This window comes from Schistocerca serialis, chromosome 2 (genome assembly GCF_023864345.2).
Source record: "Schistocerca serialis cubense isolate TAMUIC-IGC-003099 chromosome 2, iqSchSeri2.2, whole genome shotgun sequence".
NCBI classification, from domain to species: domain Eukaryota; kingdom Metazoa; phylum Arthropoda; class Insecta; order Orthoptera; family Acrididae; genus Schistocerca; species Schistocerca serialis.
This window is the reverse complement of record NC_064639.1, coordinates 188,649,589-188,666,596: the sequence shown is the minus strand read 5'-3', so window position 1 is coordinate 188,666,596 and position 17,008 is coordinate 188,649,589. Positions and strand designations below refer to the sequence as shown.

The window sequence follows — 17,008 nt, the reverse complement described above, 5'->3', positions numbered from 1 at the left end:
TCGACCAGCCCCAGAGTCCGACTGGAGGAGGCTGTCGATATCCCGCAGCTCGTGGACGAGCGAGATGAAGCGCGGACTGCGGGCAGCGAGTGAGCTGACCAGGCAGGAGGTGGCTGCTGCGTGGTTCATCAGCACTCGGAGCATCAGACATGTTGAACTGGTCGGGAAACGAAGGACATCGGGATCTGAGTTGTAGCCAATCACCACGATGGTTGCCAGCGCCAGTATAAAAACCAGCCAGGCAGCTGAGCATGCGCGGGAGATGCGGCCCAACCACCGCGCACCAGTCTCATGGTATGGCGGGACCCCCAGCGCCAGCGACGCCACGTACAGTGGACGCAGCGTCTGCAACGGGCTGAACTCGCTCTCCGCTCCCAGTGGTGTAGAGGATGATATCGTCTGCAAAATAAAATAACAGTTTTAAATACACCAGAGAGCCGAAGAAGCTGGTACACCTGCCTAATACCGTGCAGGGCCCCCGAGAGCACGCAGAAGTGCCGCAACACCACTTGGCATGGACTCGACTAATGTCCGAAGTAGTGCTGGAGGGAACTGACGCCATTAATCCTGCAGGGCTGTCCATAAATCCGTAAGAGCACGAGGGGGTGGAGATCTCATTTGAACAGCATGTTGCAAGCCATCCCAGATATTCTCAATAACGTTCATGTCTGCAGACTTTGGTGGCTAGCAGAAGTATGTTCCTGGAATCACTCTGTAGCAATTGTGGATCTGTTCGACGTCGCATTGTCCTGCTGGAATTTCCCAAGTCCATGGGAATGCACAGTGGACATGAATGGATGTAGGTGACCAGACAGGATGCAACGTACGTGTAACCTGTCAGAGTCGTATCTAGACGAATCAAGGGTCCCACATCACTCCGACTCCATATGCCCCACACCATTACGGAACCTCCACTAGTCTGAACAGTCCCCAGCTGACATGTAGAGTCTATGGATTCAACTGGTTGTCTCCATACCCGTACACGTCCATCCGCTCGATACAATTTGAAACGAGACTCGTCCGACCAGGCAGCGTGTTTCCAGTCATCAACAGTCCAATGCTGGTGTTGATGGGCCCAGGCCAGATGTAACGCTTTGCGTCATGCAGTCATCAAGGGTACACGAGTGGGCCTTAGCCTCCAAAAGCCCATACTGATGAAGTTTCGTTGAATGGTTCGCACATGGCACTGGTTGATGACCTAGCACTGAAATCTGCAGTGACTGCAGACGGGTTGCACTTCGGTCACCCTGAACAATTCTCTTCAGTCGTCGTTAGTCCCGTTCGTGTAGAATCTTTTACCGGCTGCAGAAATGTAGGAGATTTGATGTTTTACCGGATTCGTGATATTCACAGTACACTCGGGAAATGGTGGTACGGGAAAATCCCCAGTTCATCTAACAAATGCGCCAGACGCTTGTTGCCTTATGTAGGTGTTGCCGACCGCAGCGCCATATCCTGCCTCCTTACATATCGCTGTATCTAAATCCGTGTGCCTACACCAGTTTCTTTGGCACTGCAGTGTATGTGAAATAAAATGTGTTTATGACTTTAAAAAGCTCACATGGACATATTTCATACCACATGGACATGTAACCTTCAGCACTGACTTAGGGAAGGTGGAGATAAAACCCTCACCGAGTTTTTAAATGCTCTACGTTTCATTCAAAATTCGCAATCATGGAAACAACTGCTGATTGAAACTGGAGATATTCAAAAATTGACGGAAAAACTAGGTTCTTCCATCGTAATTCAGACAGTGCACAAAATCACGTATCCTTATTGCACAGAATATCTTAGAACTCAGAAGTAAGTTTAATGAGTTGCTTATTTGTGTTGAAGAATTAGAGCTGAGCAAACCAGCTGATATAATCTGCCACTCTGAACGTCATGTGACCAGTGGTATAGATGCGTTAAGTGTTAAAGGACTCAAGTTAGCCTCTTACGTCTGTAGTGAAAACATGGAGAAAGGAGGAGTTGTCACATTTGTCAGAAACTGTTTTGGTTTCAAGAATATCCATACTTAAATTTTGTTCAGAGCATCACTTACAAGCGTGGCCAACATAAGTGCCATTTCACAATAAGTCTTTTATAATAGTAAGATTTGCAGAATACCTTCAGGGAACTTTAACCTCTTCATAAAATATCTGGAAGTTCTGTTGTCCCATCTCACAGTAAAAAACAAGGAAATAGTGGTTGCTGATGACTGTAGCGTAGGTTTATTGAAATGCTCCGTCAGTGAACAGTTATTGCCATCAGTAACACTGTCATTCAATTTAATTCCCACTGTGAATTGCATAGACGCTTTGAGACTGCTATTGATAATATCTTTGTAGACAAATCTAGGAAAAAAGTCGTATCACAAAAACGATAGTAAATGACCTTTCTTATCGTGACATGTAGCAAATTGTGTTAAATGTTGTAATTTCTCAGGATAAACAACATATTAAATAAGTCAAATATTGAGAATTTAGGAGATTGCTCAAAGACATGAACTGGATAGATGTATACAATACTTACGACTCAAATGGAAAATACAAAGCACTTATTACTAAAGTTACTTCCTCTTTTGAAAATTGTTTCCCTTCAATGTAACTCAAATCAAACAGAAGTCTAAAAATAAACCATGGGTTACCGAATATATAAATATACCATATGGTACAAGAAGGAGACTGTATCTACTATCTAGGAACAGCTCTGACGTTAGAATTGTAATGCATTACAAAGAATACAGCAAAATATTGAAGAAAAAGATAACTACATCAGGCAACAAAATAAAAACTATGTAGGACATATTGAAGACAGAGACAGGTCGAGCCAAAAAGGAAGAGCAACAGATAGCTCTAAAAATAAATTAGACTTTGGTAACAAGTGTATGTGGTGTTGTATGCCTTTTAAATAAGTACTTTTTTTTCTAATATGACAACTTGGGGTTATTGGGTTCGGAAACAGTGCAGTGGTGTGTCTAAGACCAGTCCTTAGAAATAACTTCAGTAAAATGACACTCCTGTCTCCCAAAGAAGTAGCATCCGTTGTAAAATCCTCAAAATCTAAGTGTTCTAGTGGTTACACTAACATATCAATGAAGTTGATCAATCGGTCTCATTCGAGGTAAGTTGTATTTTAAGCTATTTGTGTAATCAATCTCTTATCAGAAGAACATTTCCGTACCAGCTAAAATATGCTGAAGTTAAGCTCCTTTACAAAGAAGGGGATGAAGAGATACTATCAAACCATGAATAAATCTCACTTTTGCCGACTTTCCAAAAATATTTCGAAAGGTTGATTTAAGTGTCTCCCTAAGCATCTGACTGCAAATGATGTATTGTCCAAGTCACAGTTTAGGTTCCTTAATGGTTCCAATATAGAGAACGCTATTCACATGTGTAGTGAGAACGCATGTAATTCATTAGCTAACAAATTAGAGGCTACTAGAATTTTCTATGAGCTTTCAAAAGTCTTTGACTGTGTAAACCGCAGGATTCCCATAAGTAAATTATAATATTATGTTGTCGCTGGCAATGCTGTGAAATGATTCCAGTCTTACCTAACCAACAGGAAATAAAGGTATCATTCTGAAATACATGTGCAGTACGCAGTCAATCTTAATCTGATTGGGAATTAATTATGTGTAGTGTTCCACAAGGTACAATTTTGTGCCCATTGCTTTTTGTTGTTTACTTTGATGACCTCTCATCTGTTACATTGCCATATCCAAAGTTTGTTTTGTTTGCAGATGATAGAAACATTGTGATAAGAAGAAAGTCAAGTACAGATTTATAAAAGGACGCTAATCAAATTTTCACTGACATTAATAAATGGTTGAAAACTAATTCACTGTTGTAGCGGCACCACCGTTTAAGATAGGAAAAACTATTCAGTGCAATATTTCTAAGTGCACCAGTTGCAGCCAGGTGCAGGCCTGTTGACAGTATGTTACGCTTACCAGCGGTTTCGAAGTAGAATGGAGGCCACAGGGTCGTAGAACCATTTGAAAGAGTAAATGCGGTGGTTTTCTTGGCGCAAGTTATAGACAGAAGGGGCCCACTTGTCCAACCTAGGTGTTATGAGTACATGGCCTGGAGCAGCGTGTTAGCAAAACAGAGGTGCACAGCCTTGTATAAATAGGTGCCAGTTTTCTAATGAGGGGGATTCAAGTGTGGCAGCTCTCCTGGACAGCGGGCATGTCACACCGCTGGCTACACACAGCAGCAGATGAGGTGCCAGCATTCCAGTTCAAAGCGGGTCACTGGTTCAACCCCCTGTGGCAAACGTGAGGTCCATAGCCAGCCAGCAGTGGGCCACTCGACGACTCGGTACGCCGGGCAGTCTTGTTGGCTCCCAAGACACATCGGAGGCATCCCGAGGCAAGGGCTCAGATCTGGCTATCAGATCGCTGGTGCTTGTTGTCCCCCGCGGTCTTAACCACAACGGCGAACAGGCATGTAGCGGGCCACCCTGCAGCTCACAGCGAGCAGTGCTGAGGCAACGGGGATGAAGGCTGATGAGTCGGCTGCTGGCACATCCTGATGTCGTCAAACACCACTGGCATGCCACATCACATTGCATGGGTCACTGAGGTAGCCCTTCGTGTCAAACTGTTTTGCAGACAGCGAAGTGACGTCCTCGGCATTGTGGGACCCTGTGACGCAAACAGAGGGTAACGTGGCACTGTAGCTGGGCATAATAAAGTACTTGAAGAACGCGGCCGAGTTTTAATCCTGACAGTTTCCATCCAAGTTCAACATTCCTCCACCACACGCCAACATCTACATTTGTCAGTGGCAGCTACATTTGGTGCCAGAATAGCAGGCATGGTCTGTACAGTACGACGTTTGAGCTCACTGCCTGCATTACAGTCAAAAAATGCAGTGAGTGCTGACCAATTTTTCTTTTTGAGTGTTGGACGTTTTCTTTCTTTTCGTTGCCAGAGTAAGTGGTAGTGTGTTTGGGGATGAAAGATATTTTTGTGGCATTTAATTACTTTTATTTACATCCTCCTATTACATCATCACATAAAACGTAAGGTGAGACAGTGAGCTGTAGGAAGTCACTTTATTTTTGTAGTTTAATGTTTTGTCACTGTGGGAGTTTATAGGTTGAAATGGGACTAACTGGGAATGGGAACGAAAGCAACACAATGGCAGAGTCAGGGACACAGGGTGTGTGGGACCCAGAAACAGTATGGATTTTGTTGGGAAAGGTAGCACAATTGACAGCAGACAATACGCAGTTGAGAAGTGAATTAACATCTAGGAGTGAGCGGGAAAACGCATCTGATCAGTCGTTGTTTCCTATGGTGCCACAGCAGGAGATTGATCCAGCTGCCGTGAGTTTGAACATTCCGGTCTCTGGCAAGACATCTGAGGAAGTGTGCTCGTTTGTGGAGGACTTGGAAACTTCAGCTGTGATTAATGGTTGATCTGATGAACAGTTGTTACATGTAGCCAAGATTAGATTAACTGGTGAAGTGAAGACATATGTAAGGCTTTCTCAGGCCTTAAGGAAGACAGGACAGTTTAAGCAGCTGAAGGAGGGGCTTTTACAGAGGTACAGAATAGCGCTCAGTACTTTAGGGAGAGGTTGAGTACGATGACGAAGAGACAGAGGAAGACAGTAGAGACATTTGCGGACAGAACAAGAGAAATTAACGAGTATACTTACGAGTTGGGTCAGAGGGATGAAGTAAATGGTGTTCTGTTACAGGAGGCCGAGCAAAACACACTTCATGTATTTTTGGGGGATTACCGGCGCATATGGAGTGGAAAGTGCGTGAAGGGACTCCGAAAGATTTGCATTTGGCCATTCAGCTGGCCATCCAATGTGAGGAAATAGAACGTGGCAACGGGGGTACATGATAATCAGACAGTGTTTACAGTAGGTGTAAAATGTTATGAGTGTGGTCATATGGGACATGTGCAGAGGAAATGTACTCAGTCACCCTGAAATAGAGGAAGGGGTAGAAATCAGCAGCGTGGAGGATGGAGTAGTGGAGTTAGTAGAGGTGGACAATTTTTAAATGGCAGAGAGGGTCCAAGACCCACCTAAGGGAGCTCCCGTTTAATTTCAATGCTACCAATACGTATGCAGAGGTGGTGGTAGGATCCATAGGAACTAAAAAGCTTAAGACTTTGTTGGACACAGGGGCGCAAGTGTCAGTGGCTACTAAGGTTTTAATGAGATGAAGGAAGTTAGACCCACCCCGTTGTAGGTTGCGTGGAGTGGGGGATAAGAAGGTCACACCTTTGGAGTCAGTGACAGTTAACTTTCGTATAGGGAAAGTCCGATTTGATGCATGCATGGAGATAGTAGCAAGGGTAACCGAGGGCTACGACATGATCCTAGGAGTAGATTTCTTGCATCAACATCATGCCAAAATTGACTTGGACAATGAACTGTGGAACTTGGTTAAATGTTGTTTCAGCTAGAGGAAACTGTTGTCAATGCAGAGCTGCCACGAGGGGCGTTCAACGAAATGAGAATTAAGGCTTAATTCTCATGAGTGTGGGCCTAGTGAATTAAGGCTTAATTCTCATGAGTGTGTGCCTAGTGGCACCGGGAAGTCGCTTCGGGTAAGTGTGGAGTCAAATCTACCCGTGGGTATGGTGTGTGTTATTGGACCATTGGAGGATAATGAAGCTTTGGATACATCAGGCTGTTCTGTGAAACGGAGTATTGCACGCTTACAAGAGGGAAACGACAGGCGAGTAGTCCACGTGAACGTGGATAATTTTAGAGCTGTAGACGCGAATTTGGGAAAAGGAGTGTTAGTAACGAATTTGGATGTGCCAAATGATGAAGACTGGTGTTCATGAGGTAGGAGTAGTGATCAACCACAAACTCGATAGAACTGCACTGCGTAACAAAGTTAAGCATTTAGAAGGAGGAAGAGAGCATATGGAAGAATTTTGTGGGAATTTAAGGATTTGTTTCTTCTGTGATGGTCATTGCCAGCAACTCCATTCCTGCAACACAGGATACCAACAGGGAATGAAACATCTGTTTACTGTAAACCATACATAATACAGAAGGTATTTGCAGCCGATTGTGGAGAATTTCATTGATCAGCAGCTTGCAGACTGTATTATAGACCATAGTAATGGTTGCTGGGGATCGGGCTTAGTCGTTGTGCCTAAAAAATCTATGGATGGAACTGAGAAAAACAAATTCCGTTGTGACTACCGATACCTCAATAATAAGGCAGTAACGGATGCATACCCCCTTTCAAACATATAAAAGACTTTGGATCACTTAGGTCAGTGCCAGTACTTTTCTACTATGTATTTGACAAATGGTTACCATCAGTTAGAGGTGGCTCCAGAGGATCGTCCAAAAACTACTTTCTCTACTCCTGGAGGCCATTACCAGTACATCAGAATGCCATTTGGTTTGGAAAACGCTCTGGCAACGTTTCAGAGGTTGCTAGACAGTGTGTTGAGGGGTTTGAAACCACCGCAGTGTCTTGTTTATTTGGATGATATTATAGTCTTTTCAAGTAGTATGGAGCAACATAGACAGCGATTAAGGGAAGCCTTTATGAGGTTAAGAGCAGCTCGTTTGACGTTGAGCCTGGGGAAGTGTCATTTTGCATTGGAAGAGGCGAAATATTTAGGTCACATCATCAGTAAGGATGGAGGGCGAACAGATCCGAGGTTAGTACAGGTTGTAAGGGATTTTCGGGATCCAAAAACAAGGAATTGCAAACATTCATCGGAATTTGCAGTTTCTATCGAAAGTTCGTGAAGGGTATTGCAGATATTGCACAACCATTGACGTGATTGTTACGGAAGGGTGTGAAATTTGTGTGGACAGAAGAGTGACAAAAAGCGTTTGACAAACTGAAAGAAGTGTTAACATCAAGTCCAGTTCTTGTGTTTCCAGATTTTGAAAAGGAATTTATTGTAGCATGCGATGCATCGAATCAAGCATTAGGTTGAGTTCATAGTCAGCAAATTGATGGAAAAGAGCATCATGTAGCCTATATATCTAGGCAGTTGAATGCAGCAGAAAGGAATTACTCAACAACAGAGCGGGAGATGGTTAGTGTAATCTATGGAATTACATATTTTAAATGTTATTTATATGGGAGAAGATTTTGGGTAAAGAAAAATCATGCCACGTTGAAGTGGTTGTTGGGGTTGAAGGACCTGTCCACTAGACTCGCTAAGTGGGCTGTGAGGCTTAGTAAATTTGACTACGAGGTGCTGAACAAGCCTAGGAAGAAGCACAGTAATGCGGATGCACTGAGAAGAAAGGTGGCAAAAGTAGAAGTCATAGGTTATGACCTAGCAGTATGGCAAGAATTACAGGATGCTGACAACGATTGTAAATTTTATCAGACACAGCCACAATTTAATATGTATGATAGTCTTCTGTGCAGGGAAATGAAGTTAGGGCCAGTGGTAGTAGTGCCACCGAAGCTGGATTAGTATGTCAAAAATTGCCTAGCATGTGCACAGAGAGCAGATTTGAGTCAGAAACGGATACAGCTACAACGATTGCCGGAAGCGACATGTCCATTTTCTATGTTGGGAATTGATGTCTTAGGACCTTTCAGTTGAAAACCATATGGAACAGATTCATTCTGACAATAATAGGCCATTTTTCGAAGTATGAGGAGATGGTGGCTATGCCAAATCAACAGGCAGCAATGGTTGCGCAAGCGTTAATAAACAACCGGATTTTGAAGCTGGGTGTACCAGAGACAATAATTACTGACCAAGGGACCAACCTCATGTCGGATTTAATGAAGGAACTGTGTTAATTGTTGAATGTAAAGAAGCAGAGGACGAGTGTGTTGCATCCACAGGTGAACGAAAGGACAGAACATGTACACAGAACATTCGCGAAGACGCTATGTTTTTATGTGGATTCTCATCACCATCAGTGGGACGAGTATTTGAAGAATATCGTATGCGCATACAATGCAAAAATCCATACCAATACCGGTTTGTGTCCGTTTGAGGTAGTGTACAGGCGAAAAATGCCATCACCAGTTGATTTAGTGAAGCTACAGAAAGGAAGGACCAGTGAATCTGTACGTCAATTCACGAGGACAACTCGGGATGTTTGTAAATGGGTACAAATGGCGAATACAAAGGCTTTGAAAAGGCAGGAAGATGCAGAAAGTTTACCGCAGTATACAGTGGGGCAACGGGTAATGCTGTCCTGCTCATATACGCCAAAAGGGAAAATGAAGAAGTTCATGACGAGGTATCAATGGCCATACCAAGTAGTTGAAAACACATCCCCCATTAATGGTAAGCTTCAGCTGCCAACTAGAACAACGATAGTACACATTCGGTGGTTGTGGCCATTTAAGGGTTGTCCAGATGTGATTCCAGGCATGTCACAGGAAGAGAAAAGGAAGAAAGAGAAAGTGGAGACAGGTGTTAAGCGCAGGGAAAACCAGGATGATAGAGTACAGCATGGTGTACCGTATGGTTTGTGATCCATAAAGTAGTAGAGTATTCGTAGTTTTTGTTTTCTTGTTACGTATCATTGAGTTTGTGTAAGTTAATTAGGCACTGTATTTTCATATGTTGTTTGTGTATTTGAGTATTGTGAGCCTGCTGTGGACAGCAGTCTCTTTGAAGGGGGAGGAAGCATGATGGTGATCCCTGTCCTCAGGTCAGTGAAAAGGGGAGCGGAGTTATAATCAATGGAACTGTGTGTAACATAATAGGACCAACCTTCCAACTGCCAGCGTCAATTTCAGGAGTCACGCAACATAGCTGTACTGGTCATTTCAGAACAAGAGGGGCAATATCAGCCAAACAGCGTGTGCAGCGTGTCGCTCAATATAGCGAAAGTAAATGACAAGAGCTTTGTTGTTTGTTGTTTTCATTCTGATCAGGTGGAGAGCCATTCCAAGAGGGAACCGACGTTAGTCCAATTCCCAGTGGACTGGATACCGAGGCCATAAGACAGGTAGGTAAGGGGTTGACCGAGCATTAAGTGGAGTGGTCATCCAGTAAAGAATTTTTCCGTTTTGTTTCTTGTAATGTATTTTAAGAGGACTAGACCACATCTAAGTTTTCTAATAGTAGTAGTAAATGTGTCATATGTACGTGATGACCCAAACAAATTTAAGAGTAGTTAGTGGTCGACCCGAGGACCATGTCTTTCCGAAGGGTGGAATAATGTAGCAGGAGCACTGTTTGAGATAGGAAAAAGTTAGATTCGGTGCAATATTTCTGAGTACACAAGTTACAGCCAGGCGCAGGCCTGTTAACAGTAAGTTACGCTTACCAGCGGTTGCGAAGTAGAATGGAGGCCACAGGACCGTAGAACCGCTGGAAAGAGTAAACAGCAGTTTGCAAGTCGCAAGTTATAGGCAAAAGGGGCCCAAACTGTGTGTTATGAGTACATGACTCGGTGCAGCGCATTAGCAAAACAGAGGTGCACACCTGCGTATAAATAGGTGCCAGGTTTCTAACGAGGGGGATTCAAGCGTGGAAGTTCTCCTGGATGGCAGGGCATGTAACACCACTGACTACACACAGCAGCATATGGGGCGCCAGCGATCCAATGCATGGTGGGTCACTAGTTCGACCCTCTGAGGCCAATGTAGGGTCCATAGCCAGCCACCAGCGGGCCACTCGACAGCTCGCTACCGCGGGCAGTCTTGTTGGTTCCGAACACACACCGGAGGCATCCTGAGGCGAGGGCTCAGATTTGGCTATCAGATCGCAGGCACTTGTTGTCCCCCGCGATCTTAACCCTGATACGGCGAACAAGCATGCTGCGGGCCCCTCTGAGGCTTCCAGCGAGCGGCACTGAGGCAACCACCTCCATCTGATAGGCGCTGGTCAAGCATGGTTGTTCACATCTCTGCGCGGGTTCAGTGACATCTCTGCGCAGTCAAAGGGACTGTGTCTGTGATACAATGTCCACTGTCAACGTCTATCTTCAGGAGTTCTGGGAAGAGGGGTGATGCAAAACTTTTTTTGATGTGTTTATAAGATTTAATGATGGGACAAAATTACTTGCACTTTTTTCGAAAATTCGTGTACTGAACATCCTAAGTACATTCGCTTTCCCACTTCCTGCATGACGGACCCAATGACACATTATGCGGAAGCTACTTTTGCCCTTGAGTTTTGTACGGCAGTGTACTAATGATGAATTCTTCTGTCACCGCTTAGATTCTCCTCGAAGGCATCATTACAGTACAAGTATTTAACCGTCGACGTAGCCGAACAGGTGGAAAAAGTGATGCAGTGATGAAGGTTTTTATATTCTTTGAGCGTTCTATTATGAGTTGAATGAGCGGAGGAGAAGAGGAGCTGTGACAACGGGCCTCAACGAACTTTTTAGATTCCAATTGTAATCTGTGGATATAGGTTTATTCAGAATCGTGCCTGATGATCACTCACAAAGATTTATTCACTATCGTGTCTGATGTTCGGTCGAGAGAGGCATAAATAATAATGTTATCTGTGTTTTGGAGCTTTCAACAGAAGCTCTTCCAAGTACTCAGTATTCAGCAGCAAACGATGTGGCTCACAGTACGCGTATTCTGAGGATTATAGTGTAACATATCTTTTCTGGAAAACACACATCGGCTTAGTGATGGTACCTATTATGAGCACCAGCGCCATTTTTCCAGGTTCTGGGCGACGGAAACTATTCTCCGGCCTAGAGATAACAGACGAGCCTTCCTTTAATCCGAATAAATGTGTGGTGGTTTCAGCTGATCCTACTGGTCTCAAAGGCGAGTCATTTTCACGGTGTAGCTGGTGTTTTCTAATACTCTTTGGGAAACAAATAGCGGAAAGTGTTGTTAGGTAACAGTGCCTTACAGCGATTACTATGACCGTTAGCAGGAAACGGCCAACTGCAATGCATATATTCATTGTATAATAACTTATGACGTCATGATCGCTTAAATATACATAAAATATTCACGTTACCAGCATCAGTAGCTGCGACCTTCAGATGTGAAACATAGGCTTAAAAGCTTCGTAAGTACAGGGTTCCCTAGAAAGAATGGTCAATATTCAGGAACATAATAGGAACGATCATTTGAAGCAAAATTCTTCGTATGGATATATGACCCATTTCGAATGGTTTCCGACGTAGAACCCATTTAATGTGCTTTTTTATTCAATACATTATGAGGTTGTACATGGACTCATGTGCAACATGCGTTTTGTAATGTATCATTCGAAGAATACGTATTTGTAGCACATTCATCTCTAAGCATTAACGTAAACGTCAAATACAGCTGTCGAACAGCTCACAATAGTTCTTCGAATGTCCCACAGCCAATTTCAATGCATTTGTGCACTCTTTGGAGAACATGTTATATTGCTTGTCTGAGTGCCTCTGTACGTTCCCTAACGATGGCAGCAGAGTCCGTAATGCGAACTAAACAGTTCATTTCACGTATTCACCTTTACTTTACACACCTCAGACTTCATTCAACCACACAAATAAAGATCCATAGAGTGAGATCTGGCGAACTTGGTGGCCAGTTAGTTGTATTACCATGACCTATCCAGCAATTAGGGTAAGTGAAGTTGAGATGTTCCCTGGCACATCTGCTAAAATGTGGAGGGGCTACGTCATTCTGGAAATACATTGCGGTCCACATGGTCAAAGGAACGTCCTCAAGGTGTTCAACTGACTAATTTTCCAAAAAATGCAAGTAATTCTGTCCCGCCTTTCGTTCTTCTAAAACGATTCGACATATCAACATGTTACCGTTCATGCTGCACCAACCAAAGATCGAATAACGATCTTGGAAATTGGTTTCCGCCGTGGAGTGTTGTTTTTTCTGGGACCATTTGTGATTATTATGTGTGTATTTAATTCCAGTCCGCATAAATGTGCTTTCATCAGTGAAGAGTATTAATAGAAACAAATGACGATTGTAATTTTGCCATTGTCGTAATTCAAGTTATGTGGCATTGTCGTCAATTTTCTACATATTGTATGTGAAATGGGTACAACTTTTCCGCATATAGTTTTCGCCATCAAGGTGCTCGTTGGACTATCATACGTGCAGAAAGTCGCCGTGTGCTAATAGTAGGAGTACATAGTAGGACTACCCTGCACTATTCCAACGACGTACTGCTGTTTCTTCACAACTTCACAATTTGTTTAACTATACGCTCAGAAAAAATGGGACTTCGAAGAAAACCTGTTTCAAGCAACTTGCTAAACATTTTGGTAAAGACTCTACGATCAGGAAATCGAGGTGACAGAAATTGCCGAAGGTATTCTTCGATATTAGTTGGAGCACTACCATCGCAGAAGCCGTAAACGTAGGCCATATTTGCATATTCAGCATTAGCAACATTCTGCGTGTGTGTCACTTCAGCCACCACGTGTAGAAAGACAGTTAACCAATAGTTTTTCTCTGATACTCTTTCAATGCCTCGCACTACATCCCTCACAACACATCATAGATAACGAGCTTATTTGATGGCAGAAAGATATCGCAAGCAAAGAGGTTGAAAGCTATGAGGTAGGTCGGGTGAGTAGACACATAAGTGCGCCATTAGCCCAAAAACAAATGAATTCCCTCTCGGAAACCATTCGGAATAGGGCATATGTACATATGAAGTTTTTTGCTTCAGATGAGCCTGCCTGTCATGTTCCTGAACATTGACCAACCCTCCTGGGATACCCTGTACAAAGAAACTACTACGAAAGACGCTTTAACATTGGAGCGATGTTGTACCTCTCGAGGTTTACAGGCCAAAGTGCATAAACGTGCGATATCCTCGTCAGTCAGCAAGGATAAGTTTGTAAGTCCCTTACCTGTTTCGTCATCTCAGCGCTCCAGTCGCAGTTTATCGACACTCACGGAGAACTGTTCTGTGTATGTTGGGTTCTCAGTGTATCGCTGTTTCCTAGCAACATCATGGACAAGTTCTCCAGTTACAGGAAACATGTCACATTAAAAGCAATTTTCTGATTGCTACCGTCACGGGTTCTCTCTCATCGATTGATGGCGTTCAGCTGCTCGCTTACTTCTTCCCAAACAGAAGATAGCAAAAACCATTTCTCACCTGGTCGGAAAGCTTACATTGCAAGTAATCAGCTCCGAAACATCTTCCTTCAATTTTCGCTTAGACAAATGAAATGAAATGATCGTATGGCATTGTTGGCCGGGAGACCCCATGCGGGGAAGTTCGGCCGCCGTATTGCAAGTCCTTTTCAGTTGACGCCACTTCGGCGACTTGCGAGTCAATGATGATGAAATGATGATGAAGAACACACAACACCCAGTCATCACGAGGCAGAGAAATTCCCTGACCCCGCCGGCAATCGAACGCGGGAACCCGTGCGCGGGAAGCGAGACTTCTACCGCAAGACCACGAGCTGCGTACTTCGCTTGGATAGTAAATAAACCTTTAAAATTTGAAGTTTTAACTGTCATATAAATTTGCCGATCTCATACCTTACTACGAACAAGAACGGGTGCGTTGTAGGAAATTTTTAATTAGTGAACTTGTAACCTCCCCACAAAATTCTTTTACAGTTAGTATGACCTCAAACAGAAAAATTCCTAAACCTCTCAACAGTAAAAATTATAATTATGTCGTTCACATTCAGTGTAACGTCCCAACAAAATAATTTCCGTAACCTGGTAATAATACAATGTAACTAACCTCTCAATTAAATTGTCATCACTTATAACTTTTCAATAACTGACTGTGAATTTAAACTGGTAAATTTTGGACGTCAGCAGTGCTGCGTCATGGCCCTGAAAGATCATTCTGAATAAAAAAGAGAAAAATTCTTACCTCAATGAAGTCGCCGGATAACGCATATATATCTGCCCTTACAATAATTTTTTCTGGCACAGCCCTGTGCAATGCTGGCCGATAGATTTGTCATTTATGAAAGGGAAACAACTGATTTTTCTTTTGCAATAATCGGGATGATCATGGATAGGAGAAATTAGTAAATTCTTTAAATTGAAATGAATGGTTGTTAAAATTACTTTATATGAGAAACATTATTATTATGACTTTTTAAAACATTTACATGGGACTTCAGATAACATTACTACATATGCGGGAGGCTGCTTTTTTACCTTATACAATAATCCTGAGGCTCCGACATCGCTGCACCGCGACCGGCCCAGCCAACACGACACACCAGACCAGACCAGAGCAGACTCCAGACTAGCAACAACTTACTGCTACAGCTACACAGTTCCTACTGCAGTCAACACTGCTCTCTGGTCAGAGATTCTCTTTTGCCTTGCATATCGCAGGAAGTGCATGAGCAATACATTGAAATTACATCTGCTCGGACCTCTTACATAACCCTCCACTGGGGGGAGGGGGGGGGGGCAAAAATTTGGCAGCGATGGTGAGTCAATTGGACTTGCTATGAGCAACAAAATTTTCTATAATCTACTTAATTAACTAAGTCTACAATCACAGAGTATATACATATATATAAGTGCAGAACATGAAATGAAATAGAGTGCACATGCACTGAGTACAGAACATATCAAGAACTGACAAAATGTATACGCAATGAGTACAAAACATATTAACAAATGACATAAAGTGCACACGCACTGTATATATTATTACCATTTTACAAGAACTAGGAAAGGAATGGGAAAGATTGCATCCTGGTTGTAGCACAGTAGGTTGCACGTAGCTGCACTGAAAGTCCATATCTTTCTACAGAAGCACAACACCAAGTGAGACAATCTGAAGTTCTCTTCCCTGAAGTATTAATCAGTGTAGCCAAGACACTGAAATGTTGTATTAATGTTCAATGTTATCATTTTGGTAGTACATTAGGTACACCAAACAGTGGGACCATAATAACATCTTCACCGTTCAAGGTGGTGGACAGCATGATGTGTCAACACCACATTCTTGTAGAATCCATATTCTTTCACCAACGTAGAATCAGTGCAAAATCCAAATATAGTCCTCCATGATCATGAGGATGGACAGGACAAACGGATATTGCAGTAATTTCTCGTAATTAGGTCAGAAGGTGAAAGGCATTAAGTCTTATGCTGGTCATCATTGAGAATTACACTAGTCTATCAACCGATTTGCGTAATTGTTGGCACTGATTGCCTAGTTACTAAACATTTCTGTACTATGCATGGAGTATTACAGAACATTATTCATAAGTCATCTGATTACAGTAAATATTGGCACTTATTGGCCAGTTACAAACCATTTTTATGCAGTATTCATAAGTGATCATTCAAAGTAAGAGTTAATTAATGGCAAAGCATTTACATAATTCATCTAATTCTAGTAATCATTGGCATTCATTGGCCAGTTACTAAACATGTAGCAAGTATTGAATATTACAAAACATATTCATAACTCATCTGATTGCAGTAATTATTGGCACTCATTGGCCAGTTACAAACCATTGTAACGTCCCAACAAAAAATAAATTCAGTAACCTGGTAATAATACAATGTAACTAGCCTCTCAATCAAATAGTCGCTCACTTATGGCTTTTCAATAACTGACTGTGAATTTAACCTGGTAAATTTTGGACGTCAGCAGTGCTGCGTCATGGCCCTGAAGGATCATTCTGAATAAAAAAGAGAAAAATTCTTACCTCAATGAAGTCGCCGGATAACGCATATATATCTGCTCTTACAATAATTTTTTCTGGCACAGCCCTGTGCAATGCTGGCCGATAGATTTGTCATTTATGAAAGGAAGTAACTGATTTTTCTTTCGCAACAATCGGGATGATCATGGATTGGAGAAATTAGTAAAATTCTTTAAATTGAAATGAATGGTTGTTAAAAGCTACTTTTTATGAGAAAGATTATTATTACGAGATTTTCAAAACATTTACATGGGACTTGAGATAACATTACTACATATGCGCGAGGCTGCTTTTCACCTTATACAATAATGCTCAGGCTCCAACATCGTTGCACCGCGACCGGCCCAGCCAACACGATACACCAGACGAGACCAGAGCAGACTGCTCGCTAGCAACAACTTACTGCTTCAGCTACACAGTTCCTACTGCAGTCAACACTGCTGTC

At 42.8% G+C, this 17,008-nt stretch overlaps 1 protein-coding gene across 1 annotated transcript in view; it reads left to right on the top strand.

Annotated features, from left to right (window-relative positions):
* The first annotated feature begins 208 nt into the window (after positions 1-208).
* LOC126455836 (proline-rich protein 2-like) overlaps positions 209-17,008 on the top strand; it is a 35,136-nt gene continuing 18,336 nt past the window's right edge. The window contains exon 1 of the mRNA XM_050091598.1: positions 209-397. Within this exon, the coding sequence (XP_049947555.1) occupies positions 209-397 (189 nt within the window). The remainder of the gene's footprint in view (positions 398-17,008) is intronic.